This window comes from Rhea americana, unplaced genomic scaffold, assembly GCF_003343005.1.
Source record: "Rhea americana isolate MKP2758 unplaced genomic scaffold, rheAme1 scaffold_8, whole genome shotgun sequence".
NCBI lineage: Eukaryota > Metazoa > Chordata > Aves > Rheiformes > Rheidae > Rhea > Rhea americana.
In genome coordinates this window covers 1,807,135-1,827,032 of record NW_028186978.1, presented here as the reverse complement: position 1 = coordinate 1,827,032, position 19,898 = coordinate 1,807,135, and the positions used below count along the sequence as shown (strand labels likewise).

The 19,898-nt window shown below is 38.1% G+C and overlaps 1 protein-coding gene across 1 annotated transcript in view; it reads right to left on the bottom strand.

Annotated features, from left to right (window-relative positions):
- The window catches only part of SCFD2 (sec1 family domain containing 2), a gene marked incomplete at its 5' end in the record, with an annotated part of 215,343 nt that overhangs the window by 171,563 nt on the left and 23,882 nt on the right, over positions 1–19,898 (bottom strand). The window contains one exon of the mRNA XM_085322831.1: positions 5,451–5,578. Coding sequence (XP_085178957.1) covers positions 5,451–5,578 — 128 coding nt within the window. The remainder of the gene's footprint in view (positions 1–5,450; positions 5,579–19,898) is intronic.

Genomic DNA, 19,898 nt, shown 5'->3' with positions numbered 1-19,898 from the left:
GGCACAGTAACTCTTTTCTGGACCTCAAGCTCTTGCCACTGTAGAACAAACACAACCAACAATAGTAAGCTTAAGTAACTGTGCATAAGAAACCTAYTAATTTTTATGCATTTCCAATGTTTGAGCACAATTCCAACAAGGTGCKTTATCTGCCAGCATCTTCAACATTTGGGGCACAGCAGTTTCCAGTTTGCTTTTCAACTGTTTCTCCCTAGGGAGAAATCAAGAACCCTGTACTGCAACAAGCTAGAGGAGGAAAAACTAAAAAAATAAAATAAAAAAATATTTTAAATAATAATAAAATACTCCTTCCCCCATCCATTGGCAAGATAGTCCTATGCTGTAGAATTTGTAACTTCAGACGAGGAAAAGAGCAGATGAATGCGTTCAGGGATGGCTTACTTGGGATCCAGGCTGCGCTAYGAAAGGAGAGGCAGAGCCTTCCCTTTGCTTGGGACAGCAGCTCAGAGCACCAGCGAGCTCCCGGGGCGGTRAGGCGAGACGCGCGGGGAGAAGGCAGGCCGCCCTCAGTTGAGCTCACGCTGGAATCGGTCCACTCTGTGAAGACGTGCCGAGGGAAGCCTCGGCTGCTGCCTCGCAGGTTCTGCAGCTTACTCTCCTAGCTGTTTTGAAGACCAGGTAAACGGGCCTTAGCATCCRCCAAGCCCCAAGGAGAAGCCTGGCCCCCAGCACCCATGTCCATTCCTCAGACAGGCTGCACAGTGGGGCTGCTCCGAGCCCTGCAATGCTGCTCTGCCTTCTCCTCCCTCGCGAGGATCTTGGGCCCCGATCGACGCGCTCTCACCGCTTGCCTCTTTCATCAAACTGTCCTAATGGGCAGACATGGAGGATTAGGTAGAGCTGAGATCAGATTCAATGATTTATCTGGAAGAACGTGTGTACACATCTACTTATTTCTTTTTATAGCTCCTTTTCTTGGCTGGTAGCTTTTATTCCCAGAGATTAATCCAGGAAGCAACAGCATTGAGTCTTAAATATATTTACACTGATCTCACCAAGATGAAATAGCATGTTAAACATTTTTTAATTAAAAATTGTTTTGAACTATAATAATTTATATTCTTTATATGTTTAATGTTTTTAGATGAGATCTTTCTTCASTATTTCCCTGTCCATTTTAAATTATGATATAAAATGGAGTTAGAAAGGTATCTCCCAGACAAAACATTAGGCTCACCCTATTTCTACCAAACAAGTTTCATAGTTCAGTTCAATCCATACTCAAGGAGTTCAYGAGCATCTGAAAAAGCACAGCGGTCATCTTTATTTCACAAAGCCTGAGGCTTTGCTGGTTTTGTATGAAGTTTGACTTTTAAAGCATATTCTGTACWGTTTCGATGGAAAGAAACCAAAAGGCTTTTCTAGTAGCAATGGCTCATGCAAGAGCATGCAGCACTTTGTTGCTGTTACTATACCAATGCCTGAACCTTCRGCAGTCTCCATGCCAGTGAAGAGACACAAWAAAGGAATTCAGACTCAGTCAGGGTTCACTGTGCTCTTTTCAAACAGAAAAGCAAGCGTAGCTTTGAAACAACAGAAAGACATCTGTAGCAAAGTCTTTATTACTGCCAAATACTAYGCTAATAGCAAAGCTTTCAATAACAGACTCATGGCCTGCAATGTTCAGAAGATGAGGAAGATGCACACCAGACCCATGAAGAGAATAGGAAGTCAAGGAATAGAAGAGAAACTGGTGCTGTACTGCAGCTCAGACTATTGCCTCAGAACAGAGCTCGCTCCAGCCACTTGTGCTAAGAGCTAAGCATAAGCAACCCCTTTCCACTAGTTACAGTCTCACTTTAATTTGCCAGAATGTTATAAATCTCATTGTAACACCATTACAAAAATCTTCCAGATAGTTTATTAAAAGATTTTTGGAACACAAACTTAATTCTTTAAATAAAATAAATTTCTGTAAACATCAGTATTTCTGGTATGATAAAATAATTAACACCTCTGCAATCTACACAATGGGATATCTGAATAGGACTTCATAAATATTTTCCTTCAGATATTTACCAGCATTCACTTGTGGACCCAAAACAAATATGCAGTTCCCTCAGAGGCAAACTGATGCTCATTTAGTTCATTGTTAGCTTCTTATTATTAAATAATAAGGTATTAAAATATTCCAAATATTTGTTTGTTTGTTTTTTAAATAGGCTCCTAGCAAAGGACAGCTCCACCTACTGTTTACATGCAATCATATACTGCCTTAGGAAATGCATCTAGACAGAAGGAAGATATTTCCAAAAGCCTCCTAAGTCTACCTGCTAGCAACTCCGTTTCAATGGTTATTACCTCCTGTAAAGAAGTAATCTCAACTTCAGGATGCCAACAGTAAGCAAYCTCAAAGAAGTACTCCCCAAGAGTAAATCCTGACACTACTACTAAACTCCACAGCCAATTAAATCTTAAAAAAATTATATACTTATGTATTTATAGGTGGAATGGAGTCAATGAAATTGTACAAATATTATGAGGATAGACTTTGAAATTTAGCCTTAAGTTTGAAATTGTAATTGTTCCAAGAGCCCATCAATCAAAACTTTCAACAAAATGTTGCCAGCTCTGTTCATCCTATTTTGAACTATCTTCCTTATACACTGAACTCTTATGAAATAGTCCACAGGACTTTCAAAACATCCCAGGCTACCAATTTTGTTGATATCACTAATAAAATGAATATATAAATCAAGAGCACCTGAACAGTACCACTCCAATCGATTCAGCTCAAAAAATGTGGCCAAAATTGTTCATTTCCTTCATTTCTCTTTTCTTTAAAATCATGTAACATGCTATGGAAGACTTGGGGGCAGGCACTTCCAAGTTCATTCCTCTTCTTTCTCTCCTCAATTCATAAASTAGAGTAGTTTATGAAGCAAACCTCAAAATAATGAAAAGTTATATGCTTTTCAGAGCCCAGGAAACGACAGAAGTTTTTCTTCCTTGCTCTGAAAATACTGAAATAGGATTAGATAGAGTTTCTCGCTGCCAAACAGGACTCACATGCTGCCACTGTCACAGATGGTGCAGTTTTTCAGGCACGTGGCCACCACAGGAGGGCCCAACTACACAAAACAAATTTGGTTTTGCTTTCAAATGTAGTTCACTCTTCATTTCCAGGGAAAAAAGCAAAAAAATAAAAGTAAAAAAAACCCAAAACAACACACATGCACATTCTTACTTTTTTTTCCACTAACTCTGCCAGAACGTAATCCGCAATTTTCATGCTAGAAGCTGATGCCTCAGTGACATTTGATGTTAGACAAGGTATTTTGAGTGTTTTTTGGCCCTAAGTATTAGGAAAACCACCATTTAACTCCCAAGTAACAACAGACAGCACAGAATCCACCAAGATTTTTATTATATGCAGAAACCAAGGTAAGATCATAAAAACTCAAGTCCCTGGGTAGATAAGAAAGAATTTCCCATCTCTCCAGCCAGTGCTGCCTCAAAACAAAAAAAAGTTTAGACAAAAGGCAAGCAGCCTTTTGACTAAACACAAACATCTAGCTAACAAAACAATCGGTAAGATYAGGCCACTAGAATTGGTTGCTCTCAGGAAATGAAGCAGCAATTTATAAACAACACACAATTTCCAACTTCCCTGTAGAGCTTTAAGATGTTCTGTAGCATGACAGATGAGCAACAAATACTCTGAAGATGTAGCTCTGTTTTAAAGAGTTGTTAATAAACATCATTAGACAATGTTATATCTTGGCTGAGTTTCAGTTTTTCTGCATTTACATTCAACAAAAAGTTTTGATTCTGGTGACTGTACTGCCTTCCTTTCCTTGTTTCTCATTTTTCCTGTTTATCATTTACTAGACTGCCTCAAATTATAGTTGAAATGAGAAACAAAGTAAACCATGAAGTTAAAACCTGATTAAGATTCTAGTACAAGACACAATTCACAAAATAAAATGACAAACTAGCATGAAGCTCAGTAAATTATAGCTACACTTCAACTTAATTTACTTTGAAGGATGAAGTATAAGTCTCAAGCATGGAAAAGCCTCAAGCATCAGAAATTTGTTTTACCATCAACTCTTATTGTTTCAAAGGAGGAGGTGTGGTGTCACTATCATATGTCAGGCRTTTAGGCTGCCATCAAAGAAGTATCACCTAGTACTATTAAAACTAGGGCTATTGTAACCTTCAGAGGATACCACGGGAAGCAAATACAGGAAAGGGAGGCTGATCTAATCACTTACAAAAAGCAGTGAAAGTGGTAGATGGATTGTTATGTCTCAAAGACATGACACAATTATTTTTAAAACAAGATGAATTCCAACATTAACAAAGACTTATTTATTTATTTATTTAAGGGCACATGAAATACGATAGGTTTTTTTTTTTTTTTTAATGTTATTATGGTGAATATGCAGACACACATTACTAGAGAAAGCTTAAACAAGATTCTCATTTACTGTGCTTTYTCTCCTTCAGATAGATTCTTAATAGCCCTCTCACAAATGCTCTCCTTCCATTTCTTTAAAACAGCTTACAGCATTACTGTTGCACAGACTTTGCATTTCTAATTAATAATCTATTAAATGAATGCTCTACGAATTTGTAAAGAAATATATGAAATGTTATAATTCTTCATGAGTTGGATGTACATGTAATTGCTCTATARTATCTTGGCAGTTAACTCTGGAACCCCAGATTAAAGCTCATTATTTTTGCTCTGTGAGAAAATCCATAGACTCTTCTCTTGAAGATGATCTCAACATAACATAGTGTTAGAATGTATGATACTACAATCTTTTTGCATTTCATTATTTTTGCAAGTCTAACATTCATTCTTGCATTTCATAGGATACAGCATATAATGAGAACAAGGTACTAAAAAAGCCATTGAAAAGAATTTTTTATATTCTATACCTCTAAATTTTCAAGGAATTCAGGTTTAAGTAGTGCTCAGACATAGCCTTCAGCTTAAACTCTCTTGAGCCAGGCAGTCTCACTCCACATAAGCTTCATGACCTTTGTCATGTAATTACACACAAGAGCTGCACAAATTCTGTCTGATCAGCTGTTTTCTATAATTCCTGCCTGCCAAGGACAGGAGTCCTGCCTACATTTTGAAGATACCCAAATTCTCATGCTTTACAAAAAAAAGGCAAGTGGCATTGATAATTGATAATACTATTTGCACACCTTTATAATCCTTTCTCATAGAACACCATTGTTTCACAACTGCTCTCAATCTTTAAGTTGTTGCATTTAGATAGAAGCACCTGAACTCTAACATACATCTGCATCACCCTTGCATACCAGAAAGATTCCACCGTAGACACAAAGCTCATCAGAAATCATTTGGCAAAGATAGCTCTACAGGTTTTCAAAAATGATCAAGTGAAAGAACAGCAGCTGACATCTTCCACATTGCCACTATCCTGGGAAGGTTACATTACACTTACCCATGCCCATCTTAATAGGTAAATTTTCCCTGCTTGCAGCCTCCACAAGGTGTCTCCTAGCCTCCATCACAGCTTCCTTTTGTTTGAGGTTCATAAAGGACTCCCAGAGAGCTTTGGCAGCTGGATCACTATAAGAAAATGACAGAGTTACACTAAACATTTCTTGAATAATGGAATAAGCTTAAGACAACATTTATATTTTAAGATGAGTGCTTGTACTTAGTAAATCCTCTGAGGTGGGCAGGATACAGGCAAAAGTAGGATAAAAGCTTTTTTTTTNTACCTGGAACAGCTTTTCATAGTTCATAATGACAAGCTAGCTGTTTTACTCAAAGCCTATGTTCTGGGTGGCCTCTTGGAAGACCTCTTGAAAGAAGAGAAATTGTTACTGTGGTTTTATAGCAAAACTCTAGAATTTCTGGCTACCAATTATTAAGCATTAGAATTCATATATAACAGATTTAAACAAGCATGTCAGCCCCAGAGTAACCACTAGTGTTCAACTATGGGAATATTAGAATCATAGAATCACAGAATGGGTAAGGTTGGAAGKGACCTCTGGAGATCATTTAGTCCAACCCCCCTGCTCAAGCAGGGTCACCTAGAACATGTTAGGCAGGGTTGCATCCAGGCGGGCTTTGAATATCTCCAGAGAAGGAACAACAAGGAATTCTCTTACTGAAGCCCAGGCTTGAACCAAGGACCTTTAGATCTTCAGTCTAACACTTGCCCAGCTGAGCTACTTCGAACAGTTCAACACGCTGCACTTACCAAAAAGCTATAGAGAGCATGGTACTATAGATGGGCTCTAACTTCCCAGTAACAGCTTAAATGCCAAAGCCAGTTCTTCAACACTGAAGGCTATGAGGGAATGATTTGATAAACCATCACCTCTTTGGGCTCTGTGGATTCTGCTTATTGAAATGAATAATCTATAGCAGAATATAACTGTCCTTATAGTTCCTATATTTACAGATTTATTTTTATTGTTGTTAAGCACAGGCTAGACTTGCAGCTCATCTGCACTCATTCTTCTATCAGTATTCCTTCTCATTCAGGACATTGCATTTTTGGTTGTTGTAAATGAATTCAGTGTTTTCTCTGGGGGAGAAGGGGGAGGAGAAAAGGAGAAATGCCCTCTCCTTGGACTAAAGCCACCTATTAACTACACTGATTTTTTTAAGCCTTTTTTAGCTCTTTATTTTTCTAGAAAACACTTTTCTCATAAATACCTTTTAACATTCCTTACAATAAGCTTACTAACATGTTAGAAAGGGATGTGTTCCATGGAGAAGAAATCCCAATTCATTTGATACCTGCACTGTTACAGATCAGCTGTGCTCACCATCTCCTGCAATGGCCTGGCTATATTTAGGAATCTATGTTTTCTCCCAAATCAGGCAAGAGGACCAACAAGCTCCACTCCTATCATCCCAATAACCCACATCCTCTATCGAGACCTATGTGGGTGGAAGGACTGTGGGAAGAAATTTAAGTTACCCTTCTTCTGAACAGCCACAAATGAATAGGAAGAGCAAATTTTATCCTATTRAAGTACTCTAAGAAAGAAGAGAGCTAAATAGTAAGATTTTTAGAAAAGCTGAAGAATAGCCAGAAGTAATACCTATCACTCGAGACATTTAAAAGTTAAATTTAATAAAACAGGAGAACATGCTATGCAGCAGAATCCTGCAAAAGCAGAGCAACTGATCGGATGGTCTAACACAGCCTCTTCTTCCACAGAAGACTACCTCCCAAAGCCGCCTCGGCAGCAGCGACCACTTCCTCACCGCCCAGTCAGTGCAATCTGGGAGCACTGACATGGCAGCTGCTCTAAGGGCATGTCGTTTTATAACAGGCAACAATATAGGAGATATGAAAGAATTCCAAAGTAATGGAGGTTTCAACACAATCTCCTTAAATTAATGGATCCTTCAGTACGCCCTTTTAACAAATCTGTATACCCTATTATTTTGGTTCAGTTCATTCCCTCCTAGCATCACCTCTCAATGCAGCCTGTTGACCCTGTTCATGTCTCACTGTCATTTACAAGAGCRCCCGAGGATCAGGTTGCAGGAGGTCACCCCCTTTCTCCCATTGCAACACTAATGCACTCTGTGGCACACATTAGACAGCTTTGCAAGACTTGGTAAGCCTCAGTAAAGCATGGCCCAAGACTGTGCCTGGGATATAAACGTATCCCTTTCACACTAAAACAAACCAAGCTGTAACCAGGTCTCCCAGTATGCAGTGCAATGAGGACGAAATTAGGTTCCAAGGCGTTGGGCAACCAATCATTTATAACTGTCTAAAGGGGGACAGCAGTCCCAAGTTGTTCCTGCTCCATCCCCTCCTTTTCAAGCAATTCACATTTCTTCTCCTCCTGTCCCTCTTCCCCAATCTTCCATCCATACACTGCTATCTAGCCATTTCTGTTTATCCAACACTTGGGATGCTAAAGTATATAATCACAGAAGGCTTTCTGTGTTTATGCTGAACACACTTTTTCCCCCTCTGCTGAGGGCTCTCTGTGCCAACTATCTCCATCCTCGTTATTTCAGCTGTGCACATTCATTACAATCCTCTTTTTTCTTTTGCCCTTCCTGAACATGCAGTTCCAAATCCAAACCCTATAAAGATCAGGAATCAAGCCTAAAACAGCAGGAAACTAGTTTTAAAAAGATTTTTTCCCCATTTGAAAGAAATGTCAACTTCTCCTTTTCTGGGATTTTTGTCTACAGAAGTCCTCCCCCACCCCAGTTCTTTTCACTACCGTAAAGATGAGTCCAGAGTCTCACAATCACAACTCCAGAAGCTGGGGCTTTAAAACAAACAACTAACAAAAATCAAATCAAAACAAAAGCCTACCAAAACCTGTGCAAAATTTAGCAGTTCATCCTCTCTCACTCCTATATCTCATAAAAAAATTAACAAATATACAAAAAATATAGAAAAAAATGAATATGTATCTATACACCTCAGCAAATTTGCAGGTCAGGAATGTAAGTATGCACTATTTCTCTAACTGTTGTCCTTCTTTGCTGCTTTCCTTCTCCAAAAGGTTGCAGTCTAAATTGATACACTATACTTGTGTAACTCCTAGTAAAAGGCCCTATTTTAGCTGGCACTGCTACATGCCACTAGTTTAAGCAATAAAACTTCCAAAATAATAACCTAATTATTTTGAACCAAAAATAGTCCAACTGAGCCACACTTGCTTTTTTTTTTTTTTTTTTCCTTCTTTTTTTGCTTTGTAAAACGTTTCTTCCTCTTTTAGCCACAGTAGGCTTTCTTTAATCTCAAGGACTTAAGTTTGCATGATCCTTAAGGGTTGCTTTAAAACCTTAAGAATAGCAAAAAGCAAGTCAACTGTGGTTCAGTCTAAACGCTGATGAGGAGCAGCCACACTTTTGTATGCTTTGATCTCTGTGTAATCTATTGGGTTTCTGTAAACATTTTCCTTCCCACTACTTTGGGGAACATATGAAGGTTTAGGTAAAATACATAGAAGAATACCTAAACAGGATGAGAGATCAATATATATGACTGGTCACATACAATGCCAGCCAGCTGGCTAGGGCAATCCACAAAAAGCAACAATTTGTGTTCAGCCATTTTTGGCAACACAATAAAGGAAAAGGCAAGTCACTTTGGCTGAGCGCGTGAATTTTTTCTGGAACCGATAAAATTTAGACTAAAAACTATCAAGCAGAAAACTATTTGAGATGGCAAAATCATCTTGAGTTTTCTGTGCATTTGTAAAAAATAATTCTTCAACAACTCAAATAGTTACTAATACATTCTTAGATTGATATTTTTAAACAATGCAGGTATACATTAGTAGAATTAGTATTAATACAATGAAAAATGTCTAGCTACAGAAATCTCCATACAAACATGTGCAATACAAAAACAAAAAAGTGCGATGAAAGGCTTTATCTATCACGTTAGGTCACCACTCCCAGTTATAGATTTTAAAAAAGTATCACTAAAAGCATACTCCAAACCAGACAGCTTAAATCTAATACCATCTCTTCCTAAAACGCTCAGGCAACCAGATAAGTTTCCAGTGAGCCTGTGAAGTGAGCAAGCATGGACACTGTCAAGTGAAGGATACTTGTGAGAACATCTCAAAGAAAACCACCAGGCCAACACAATCCCATCTGCTTAAACAAACACCTCTGAGCTTCAGCCCTCCTGCTGACCCCAGCTGCTGCAGTACAACACATGGTCTGGCCACAGAGGTGGCCACAAGGTCTGCCCACAGACCTGCCAGTCAGGTTCACGTGGCAAAAGCAACATCGGAAGTTCCACACGAGGCTCCTCAGGAGCTACTTGCAGGGGCCTACACGCAGCGTGCCCTGCATCAGCACCGACCGACAGGCACACAAGTGCCCTAGGCAAATGGAAAGTTCATGGCACAGTAAGCTGCACAGCCATGTACAGCACGCCAAAACATTTTACGTTCCAAGTGATAACCCTAATGGCCTGGAAACAGCTGAAAGGTGCTCTGCCTTCCAGCTTCTACTGCATTTCCTCCGTTCTTTGTGCTCAACCCCGCGGATCAACCCTCCGGCCCGATGACTCCCCTAAGCACTTCAGAGAGCTGGCAGGATTGTGCCACTTCTGCCTCTCACAGAGAATCTTGCTAAAGCAATTTAAGTAAGTCACAGATATGCCTATCACACACGCAGCGCGTTGTGAYTGTCAAGCTAAAACTAAACTTCACTAAGGTGAGCACTGTACTACCTCCTCTTGAAGGAGGAATTAATTCTGTTATTTACTGTTTTAAATCAATATGAAATCCAAATGGAGAGCTAAGCAAAAACTTTGCAAAAAAGTAGACCGAGCACATTTGAGAAGTCTGGCACCTTCCAAAGGGAAGGGGGAGGGGAAGGGAGGAGAAAAAAAGAAAAAAAAAGAAAAATACACCCACCATACATACAAGACAAGAAGTTCTGTGTATTATGTCTGAAAAATAAACCACAGGTTCATTTGTAAGTCTAATCATAAAAATCCCCTACTTAAAAAAAGTTATATTGCCAACTGAAGAATTCAGAATGACCCCTTGCCATTTTCAAAGTACCGTTCTTTTAGTCATGAAGAAAACAAAGAGGCATTTTTGCATAAAGAGGCTATATGTTTATACAGTATCAAAATCCACACACAGGGAAAAACATCTTGCTAGGAAAGGAAACTAACTCCACCCATGGTACAAAGCCTAAGCAGCCCGTATCAAAAAACAGCTCCTCAGGATTTTAAAGGATGTATCTGGAGGATGAAGGATGCTGTACCAGTAGCTTGGCATAAAAACTGAACCACATTTTCTGCAGTGTTATTTCAATGCTGGAAGAAGCATTAAAAAGATCACTATGACTTTCAATAAATTTTAACTGGAGTTAGCTAGGAGCCAGTAGAAAACGCTAGACTGAACGTGAGTGTTTAAATTTATACAAAAGCTGGTAAGGAGTGAATCATGGGAATGAATCAATGAAGTACAAATCATAAAAAAAAAATGAGTGGAGAAAAAGAATCTCTCTCTTCGGATCAGTAATATCCCTTAGGTCACTAAAATAAGGATCGCTTATTCACACACAAGTCAATTAACTAACAATTTTTTTTTTCCTTATTCTAACCAGGTTAGCAAAAAATCCAGTCAGCAGAAGCRTTAACAGGGAACAAGTCTAAATCACATTATGCAAAAAGCACTGAAAAAAAGTCAGTATTCACTGATTAAAGAGTAACACAAGTGCATTTATGTTTGCTGCTGAAAACATTTTTCCCCACTTTCCCTATATTGCACCTTTGCAGAACAGGTGCTTTGAATAACTGTCCATTCTTTAACTTGCTCAGTGACGAGAAACAAGCAACTGCTGGAAACAAGTCAAAAGGATGCAGTAAAAGGTTTTGGTTTGTTGCTTCTTGCCTGTTCTGAAAAGAAGTTACCACAGCATTTTCCTCTTAAAGATGTCTAACACTTGAAAACAATATTATCTTATCTTCTCCTTTTGGTGAGACATTTGTCTGTGATTGCTTCCTAGTTCTTGTCATGATGCCCCTCCTCTCCTCTTTTTCCCATCTGCAGTTCTTACGCTTTAGTCCAAATGCCCTAATCTGACGACACTAATGCTATAATCAGTGATTTGTATGACATTCAGTATCCCAATCCAAATTCCTCTTTGTTGCATTCCCTTTAGTTCCCAGGGAGCATTATTTATTGATGCTGCACATGCTATCTAATGAACCGCAGTGCTCTGAAAGTAGATTTTTGAAACACTATGCAGAACTTTTAAAAATTTTTTATACATTACAAAACTTGTAAAAATATTGTCTGAGTCATGCTCTTTTGCTTAAGAAAAAGGTAAAATACCAATTAGAAACTGTAAACCACCCTGCAATATAAATTTCACAAAAACAGATTGTGAGTAAGTACTACAGGGTACACTTTCTGTGCATCTCTAAAATGGTGTTTTGCAGTGCATCACAGACGGCAAGACTGACAAGAGAAAAGAACACTAAAATTCTGTGGCCTCTGCCATTAATCATTTTTTTCCCCTCACAAACAAGCTTAGAACTTAACTTAGAAGCTTCGATACTTGTCCCTTACTTTTACCACTCTAGTCGCATTACCTGATCAACCAGCACTACCCCATGCAATAGAAGCCTTCTCAAAAACAGGAAACAGAACACAATAAAAACCAGACATACCAAGTTTTCTGATAGTCAAATTAAAAGCTTATTAAACAAAAAATGTTATATCCAGAGGTAAGACTGAAGTCCTTGAAAAGTTCTGTTAGAGCTATACAGTTTGATACAGACGGAAGTTTTTGACAGACATCTGATAATTTCAAATTCCTCCCTTCYCTTCATATATTTACCCTACCTGTTTTAATGAGGCATTTTCTAACTAAAATGAATCAAAATTTAAAAGATTCAAATTATTTAAAACAGCATCAACCAAAAAAAATTACAAAAAATAAAAAGAAAAAAAAAGGGGGGGGAAAGGAGAGGGCGAGGAACCCAAAGTCTTTTCAGAACAAGTTAGCCCCAAAGTGGAAGGCTAAGTTGCTAAACTTCCCAAATACACAAATTACTAGGAGGAAAGACCATTCAATGGAGTCTCTCTCAGGAGGCAAAATATATCTCCCTGATCACTCTGTGCTTAAGATGCCAGGGGAGAAAAAGCAAAGTCTTGAATAGAGGTAAGGGTGCAGCCTGACAAGCTGTTCTTTTAGTGATGGTGCGTTAGCTTAAGCAACACTTTCCGCTCCCCATATAGGAGCTTGTTCCCATTCCTGTGCCACTCACTGCAGCTGTGGCAACCCTTGCACGTAGGATCATGCAGCAAGTCAGACAGAAGCACTGATTGAGGTTAAAAATAAATCAGGAAAAATCAGTTATTTATAGATCAAGGATCTGGGCTGAGTTAACTCACTTGATCTAGGTTCATAATCAAATACCTTATTTTAATAAATGCAAAATTAGCAAATTACCTTGACTTATTCTCTTGATCTGGTCTGGTCTAACAGATCTGTGACTGTCTGCGGATTTACTCTCAAAGCCCCTCATTCTGGGTATTTAGGGAGGGAGAGGGTGCTGGCACTGGGATGTTTAACTACCAAGCTGAAAGTAGCAGTCTGGAAAYAAGCAACATCGAGTAATAGTTGATGGAGAACAGTGCGTCATAGTAGATGCAAACCTAAAGGCAACAACAGAAATTAGGGGACACACTCAACCCTGGGGCAGCCCATGCCCAGCCGCACATTTTTAGATTTGGCTGAAATAAAAAGAATCTTTTTTGCTTCACACCACTGCTATCGAAAGACATTTACTTCCTTAGTGCTCCAGGTCTCAACTGTTACTGATAAATTATTTCACATGCTCTCCCAGCTCACTAATGCAAAAGCAAAAGGTCACAAGGCAGCCAGACCACGCTAGAAAAATATACCCATTCAATGACTTCCCCATTTGGGATTATGTTTTCAGATCTACCAATACATAACTTTTAACCCATTTAGCATTTAAAGTACTAATTTGGTGATGTATTTTTTAATCAACATGTTTAATTAACCAAACCAAAACAAGTCAAACACTCTTGCCTATGCAGGATAGCAGAATCACCAAAATTAGCCTTCTTGTAGGCTCCAACAAGATACAGCAAATTACTTCAATATTATCTAATTTCCAGTAAAGCAGGATAATATAAATTCAGACCTGTATCATCTATTACTTGAATTTTGCCTGGACTGATTTGCCCAACTGGACATATTCAGGACATCCACTTTTTCCMAGATAAAACACTGATGTAACAAACATGTCTCTCAGTTACTTGCAACCTCTGCAGTGTCCTCAGGCTTACTGAAAAAGTACCAAAAGGTCAAGAATCTCTTCCATGACCTTCTCAAAGGCCAAACTGAGAAGCCATTATCTGCACATCCAATTTCCTTACTAGACATCCTGTAGCTGAAATCAAGAAAGAAAAAAGATGACTTTATACAGTTTTGTTTCCTTTTTAAAAACTGCTTGGTGTCAGGTAAAAGCACAAGCCTACACTAGAAGTAGCAAGTAACAGGGTGAAGAATGTCATACAAGCACGACACACTAAGGACAGAAGGAATAGGCAAATGGAGTTATTCTTACACCTGGCAAAGGATGCAGGATTCCAAAAATCTAATTGCTGATACAAGTTTTGAATAAGCAAAGGAAAGAGACCCAGAGTGAGCTTCAAGAATTGGCCAGCTGAAACTACAGCATTTCAGCATAACCAAGTACTCATGTACTTGAGTACTTAGTTACAGAACTTTTAACAGTTAAAAAACTGCAATTGTCGCAACATAGACAAACAGATGYTGCAGTTACTGTAAGAGCAAAACTTTCATCATATGTCTGCGTAACTTTACAGCTCAGCTACTTATACATATTTTCACAAGAAAAGAGGAGGAGAAGAGAAGGCAGCACAGGTTAAATTAGAGCTTCRTTAGTTCTACAAAGCTGCCTAAAAATGAGCAACTGCTAAAAAAGTGAGTGCACTAGCAATGTATCCTTTGCATTAATTCACATATGTTTTAAAGAGGTAAAACATCCACACTAAATGCACAGCAGTTCAAAAAATAAAATAGTTGCTAGAATATAGTTGCTACAAAGGACAAACATTTGGTTGGCAAAATGTCATTTGAATACTGATAAACTGAAGAGAAGCACCAGACAGCAAAAAGACACATAATTTGCCTATTAGCCTAGAGTGAGGGGCCATGTATCAAGGGACGTAATCACTCTTCCAATTCCTCTGCTGCTTCAGAGAGAATAAACTGCGCCAAGACTTTACGGGATACACTATACATTCCTGGGACACGTTAGCCAGCAGGACAATTGAGGGAGGCAGAGCCAAGGCTCCGACTACGCTCTACCCCAACCCCCACACAGCAGCCCCTGCTCAAAAGAACAGCTTAGCTCCCTAAAATCAGCTTCCCGTAACAACCCGCACTTTGTGTTGCGGGCGGATGGCAGAGGGCTGAGACTGAGCTCAGAGCTGCTGCTCGACGTAAGCTGCAGGTTGGTACTGAGGAACCAGAAGCTCTGGATTTCACAGTTCTGAAAGTGACAAAGTGGCTCTAATATAATTTAACTTCAAATACCGATTTCTATCCATTAGCTTCAGAACTTAAAGTCTGCAGTCTCAAATGTCTGTGTTCATGCAGACTGGGTAGACAATGTGTTTTCAGCTGTGCAGGCAGCAACGATTTTGTCTTAGGAAATTAACAAAACCTCAAAGTGTTTATTTTCAAATCAGAGTCAGTTGTGCACCCGGTCGTTATCATGCCAGAAAAGTGACTGACACTTCTTACTAGTTCCCCCCCCCCAAAAAAAAAAAAAAAAATAGAGAGGGATTTTTAAATGACTCTTAATAGTGGACTGAACTGTCACTATTGGACATTTTAATATAGCTGGAAAATCTGTTTAGCCTGATCAAAGGCACTTTGTAGACAGTGGAAACTGAAACTACTTTCCAATCTATCCAAACCTTAGAAAATAACTTAAAGAGAAAGCTAATGTCACTCAGTCTGGTACAGGATCACTGGATATTCCCCCCCTCACTTTGGATTATTCATTACATYGCAACATGGCAAAACACATAGAACAGTTTTTAAAAACAAGTTCTTTACAACCATCCAATTTAGAGCAGTATACTCACATACCTTAGATKCATTTTAAAATGTCCTCTGTTTATTTTGATAAGATTACAACATGCAAATAGACAGTTAACCAAAAAAAGGCCTGATAGCCAACATTAAAGAACATAAATGTTTTCCTGAATAATTTAAAGGTTATTTTCCAGTTTGCTCCAAGCCCTCAAGCCACTTGGTGGGTGTAATCTGCTGTAGACTCAACTGTGGCTGTGTATTTTGGCACTGATTCAAAACTGAGAGGTTATTGTTTGATTTATATGCCAAAAGCCCCTTAGATAAAGGGCTAATGGCAGGCTGATAGTTTCAGCCTTTGCATGTGGTGTTTATACAGACCATTCTTTCCTCTCCTTACTTTCCACATGTATGCAAGGAAGGCTGTGTCACATCAAGATCAAGTTAACTAATTAACTCATATTAGCATTATTTGATAAGACAGTTGATCCACTGAACATCATTGTGAACGCTGTTAAACATGAAGTTTTCTGTCTGCACAATGTGTAAGTTTTATTTTAAATTCTTAATTTTCTATACTGCCAAAGCAATGCTAAAGCAATAATCACACTGCAAAAAAGCAGACAAGAATCAGCCAGAGATCCAACATTCTTTTTGATCAAAATAAAAACAGAAGCCCAGAGATAAAAGTATAAACCTTGTCTAATATTTCAAAATAAGATCAGAACAAAAATTATAGGTATTATAAGCCAATTATGTCTTTAATGTAATCTCACTAAAGGGGCTAGTTTGTTAAACTGTAAAGGTGACACAGAGTAAGAGTCTTAAGATGAGTTCTCATCTAAAAAGTGATGATTTGAGCAACCGAACTTTTTCAGTAAACTCATTCCAGCAGATGGGATGGCTGCTTTTCTCACTGAAGACGCAACAGGCCTTTCAAGTAGCTTTGGCTGACCCTGCTAGATTGTTATCAACATGCCAWGATGTAGGGCAAAAAAGTGAGGGCTGCAGATCATACTCATCCTGCAGCCCAGRGGTTCTTCACTCACCTGTTACAGCAACAGGAGAGAGATTCAGCTGAACATTCAAGAAGAATCTCTCAGGCAAAGACTCAGGCTGCAGAATGTGCAGGGAAGAAAAGGTGTCTACACTCACAGTTTAAAACTAGCTTGAGCAGTACAATCACAGACTGTGCATACATGTTTAAAGTATAAATCTACTTTTATGTAAAATGCCTTTCATCCAGAAAAACTGGAAATATTTTATACAGTAATGCAGTTTGAAGGCAACTGGCATCTAAAGAGGACTGGCTCTAGYAGTTTCTAAGTTTCCATATACCTCTTCTTTTTTAGCATCTTTGACACAGACAAGCAAGATCATAYGCATTAGCTCACTTTTTGCCAATTAAATATAGTGGAATTATAAAACATTTTTGTGTGTTGCCCAAAGTAGGCCAGCAAGGAGTTGGTCCAAACTAATTTTTGCCACGGATTGGGAAGAACTCAAGGTAAATCTCACACAAACAGTTGGCAAAACAACATTTTTGGCTTTCATAGTAAAAGAAAATTTCCCTTTAAAACATTATTTTTAAAGGGGAAGAAACAGATCAAAGTTTTTATATTACTAATTTGTTGTAGTGATTTAGTTACATGAGTGGATATTACTCTATTTGAAGGCAAAACTAACTACAAAAATATGATCAAAATTCTTACTTAAATTATATTATGTGGATTATACACAATGGAAATGAATAAAGTAAAAGTCTCAAAAAGCTTCTCAAAACACTTCATTAGTGGGATGCTTAAAGAAGATTTGTTGAAAAATACTCATTGAAATAGGTGGGTTTAATTTTCATTCTCTATGGAATTTTTTTTAAAACAAAATAAGCAGTGCCCATACACATGCACTATGTAAGAGAAAAGACAAATCTCATTTGCAGAAGGAGCAGCTAACAGAGTGAGGATAAGCTGACATGCACAACTGCAACAGTTCGACAAAAGAGTTCTAAAGATTTCAGCATTTCTTCTTTCAGCTCTTCCACAGTATAGCAGTTGTGGTGAAGAGGAGAAAAAACAGAATCCACATATAAGTATTTCTGATTAAAATGGAATACCTGCTTCAGAAGAAAATTATGGGAAACATTTACAGAGACAGGGGCTTTTCAGCAAGAAACAGCTAGGTATAATCCAGGGCAATATATATCCTGGAATTCCTTCAAATGCAAATGGCAAATTGGTTTGGAGATTTGTAACCAACAAATAAAAAAATGTATTGTTTTATTCAGTTAAAGATGGAAGATGCTGCGAGAAATTAATTATCAATTAAGGTCCATTACAAAACTCAAAAGATAGAGTCCTTAATGAGATATTTCAAGCATAAACTAAAGCAAGTCCTACAACAGAAAGAGTCACATGAAGAGAATTCTCTGTATGATTATTTCGATAAACTAATTTCTTCAAAAATGAAAACCAGAGGCTTYGCCTATGTGATATTCTTTGCTATTCACTACATAGAAACTAGGAGTACTTGCTATTATGTAAGTGTTTCTGTACTATTAATGCACTCTTGTAGTAAACAAAATCCTACATTATTGTTAGCAAACTTCAATAGATTTTTCTTCTGCAAGATGCAAGCAGCACAGATCTTTATTTAAAAGAAGTTCCAAAGAGACAGCAAAAAATTATAAGCAGACTAGATTAATAGCTTTTTGCCACCTATTTACTTAAAAAACTTTCACAGTTGCACGCAGATAAAACAGAAACTAAGATTATTGTAGATAATTCCATCAGGCATTTTAAAAGTTGTTCTGAGATAATATTCAAGATGCTGCCAACCAGCTTGCAGAAGACAAAGTTAAGGCACATGCATAAAGACGGTGCATGATGATCAGCCACAGAGTTTCACACGAGTCTTCCCTGGAATATCTGAATTTATAAGTACAAATTGTTAGAGCAAAGATATTTTGAACAATAGGACTGGACAATTCAATGTACTGTGCTCTATATGCAGGKATATGTATACACCAAGAAGGTGCATCATTAATTTGACAAATGTAGAGTGACATGGAGAGTAGGCCTAACCACATCAAGCCGCAGTTTGTCACCAAAAGTCAAATATTTGAGCCTCTTCTCTCCTGTTTTCCCCTTTGCAGAATCCTGTTAGTAATACTGACACAGTACGCAGGATCACTTTGTGAAGCAGTCTGGGAAGCAGGTAATTTGCTTCATCTACTGCCTGACCCATAGAAACAAAATACCCATCAAACTATGCCCTGGAGCTTAGCAGTCCAGACAAACAGTGGAGCAGCATGACCTGCTAGACCACTTGATGTAATACACCAAATTTTCTTCCTTACTATTTTCTCACAAAGTGACTCAACGTGACCATAAAACAAACACACAAGGAACACCAGGGTTCCTGTTTGAAAGTCATGGCTCACAAACTAAGCCTAGGTTGTAGAGGGTACAAAGGGAAAGTTGGCTAAAATACATACAGCATTTACTTAAAATTTAGCAATAAAAGAGAGATCATCTATTATATTCAAGGGATCATATTTAGCTTCATAAGGCATGCCTAGAGATAGCTGTACTTTAGGGCAAMACTGTAAACCCAATCAAGTTAACAGAAGTTTTGCAGACTTCTTCAGATCAAAGACAGTAAAACAGGCTGTTGATTAAAAAACATTCAGCAGATACAACCAGTAAGACAAATAGGAACAGAAAAGTATTTTTTGAATTTGTCACCAAACATCATGAGAGCAAAAGATTCTGGTTCATCTTATAAGTGAAGCATATGAAGTAAGGAATAGCATTTTCACAGACGGTGTAGCAAAAACTTTTTTTAAAAAATGCTAAGACCACATAAAATCATAAACTCATTTCAGTCAGACCAGCATTGTGAAAGAATCATCTCAAAACAGCTTTTAAAACAACAYTATAATTTTAAGTTGCAAAACCACTGTGTTCTATATAAACTATTGTGTTCCAATAAATCCATGATCACTCTACTCCAAACAAGGGAAAAACGTGTTCCCAGTTATCAGTAGAGCAGGGGAGAATATAAAAAACAAACAATTTGGAAGATTTTTTCTTTAAACACAACTAATTCAGCAAGCCCCTACTGCCCCAGAAGCAGCTCTGTCTACCCAGAGCCCTTTGTTAGGCACTGAATCCCTTTCTTCCCCTCACACATAATGGACAAACAGTAAAGCAGACTCTAAAATTGACAGAGTTTTGGTCCCCTGGGTGATTGGAATTTAAATTAAAACTTAAGAATTAATTACAAAAAGTTTGCAATGATTCAGTCCACC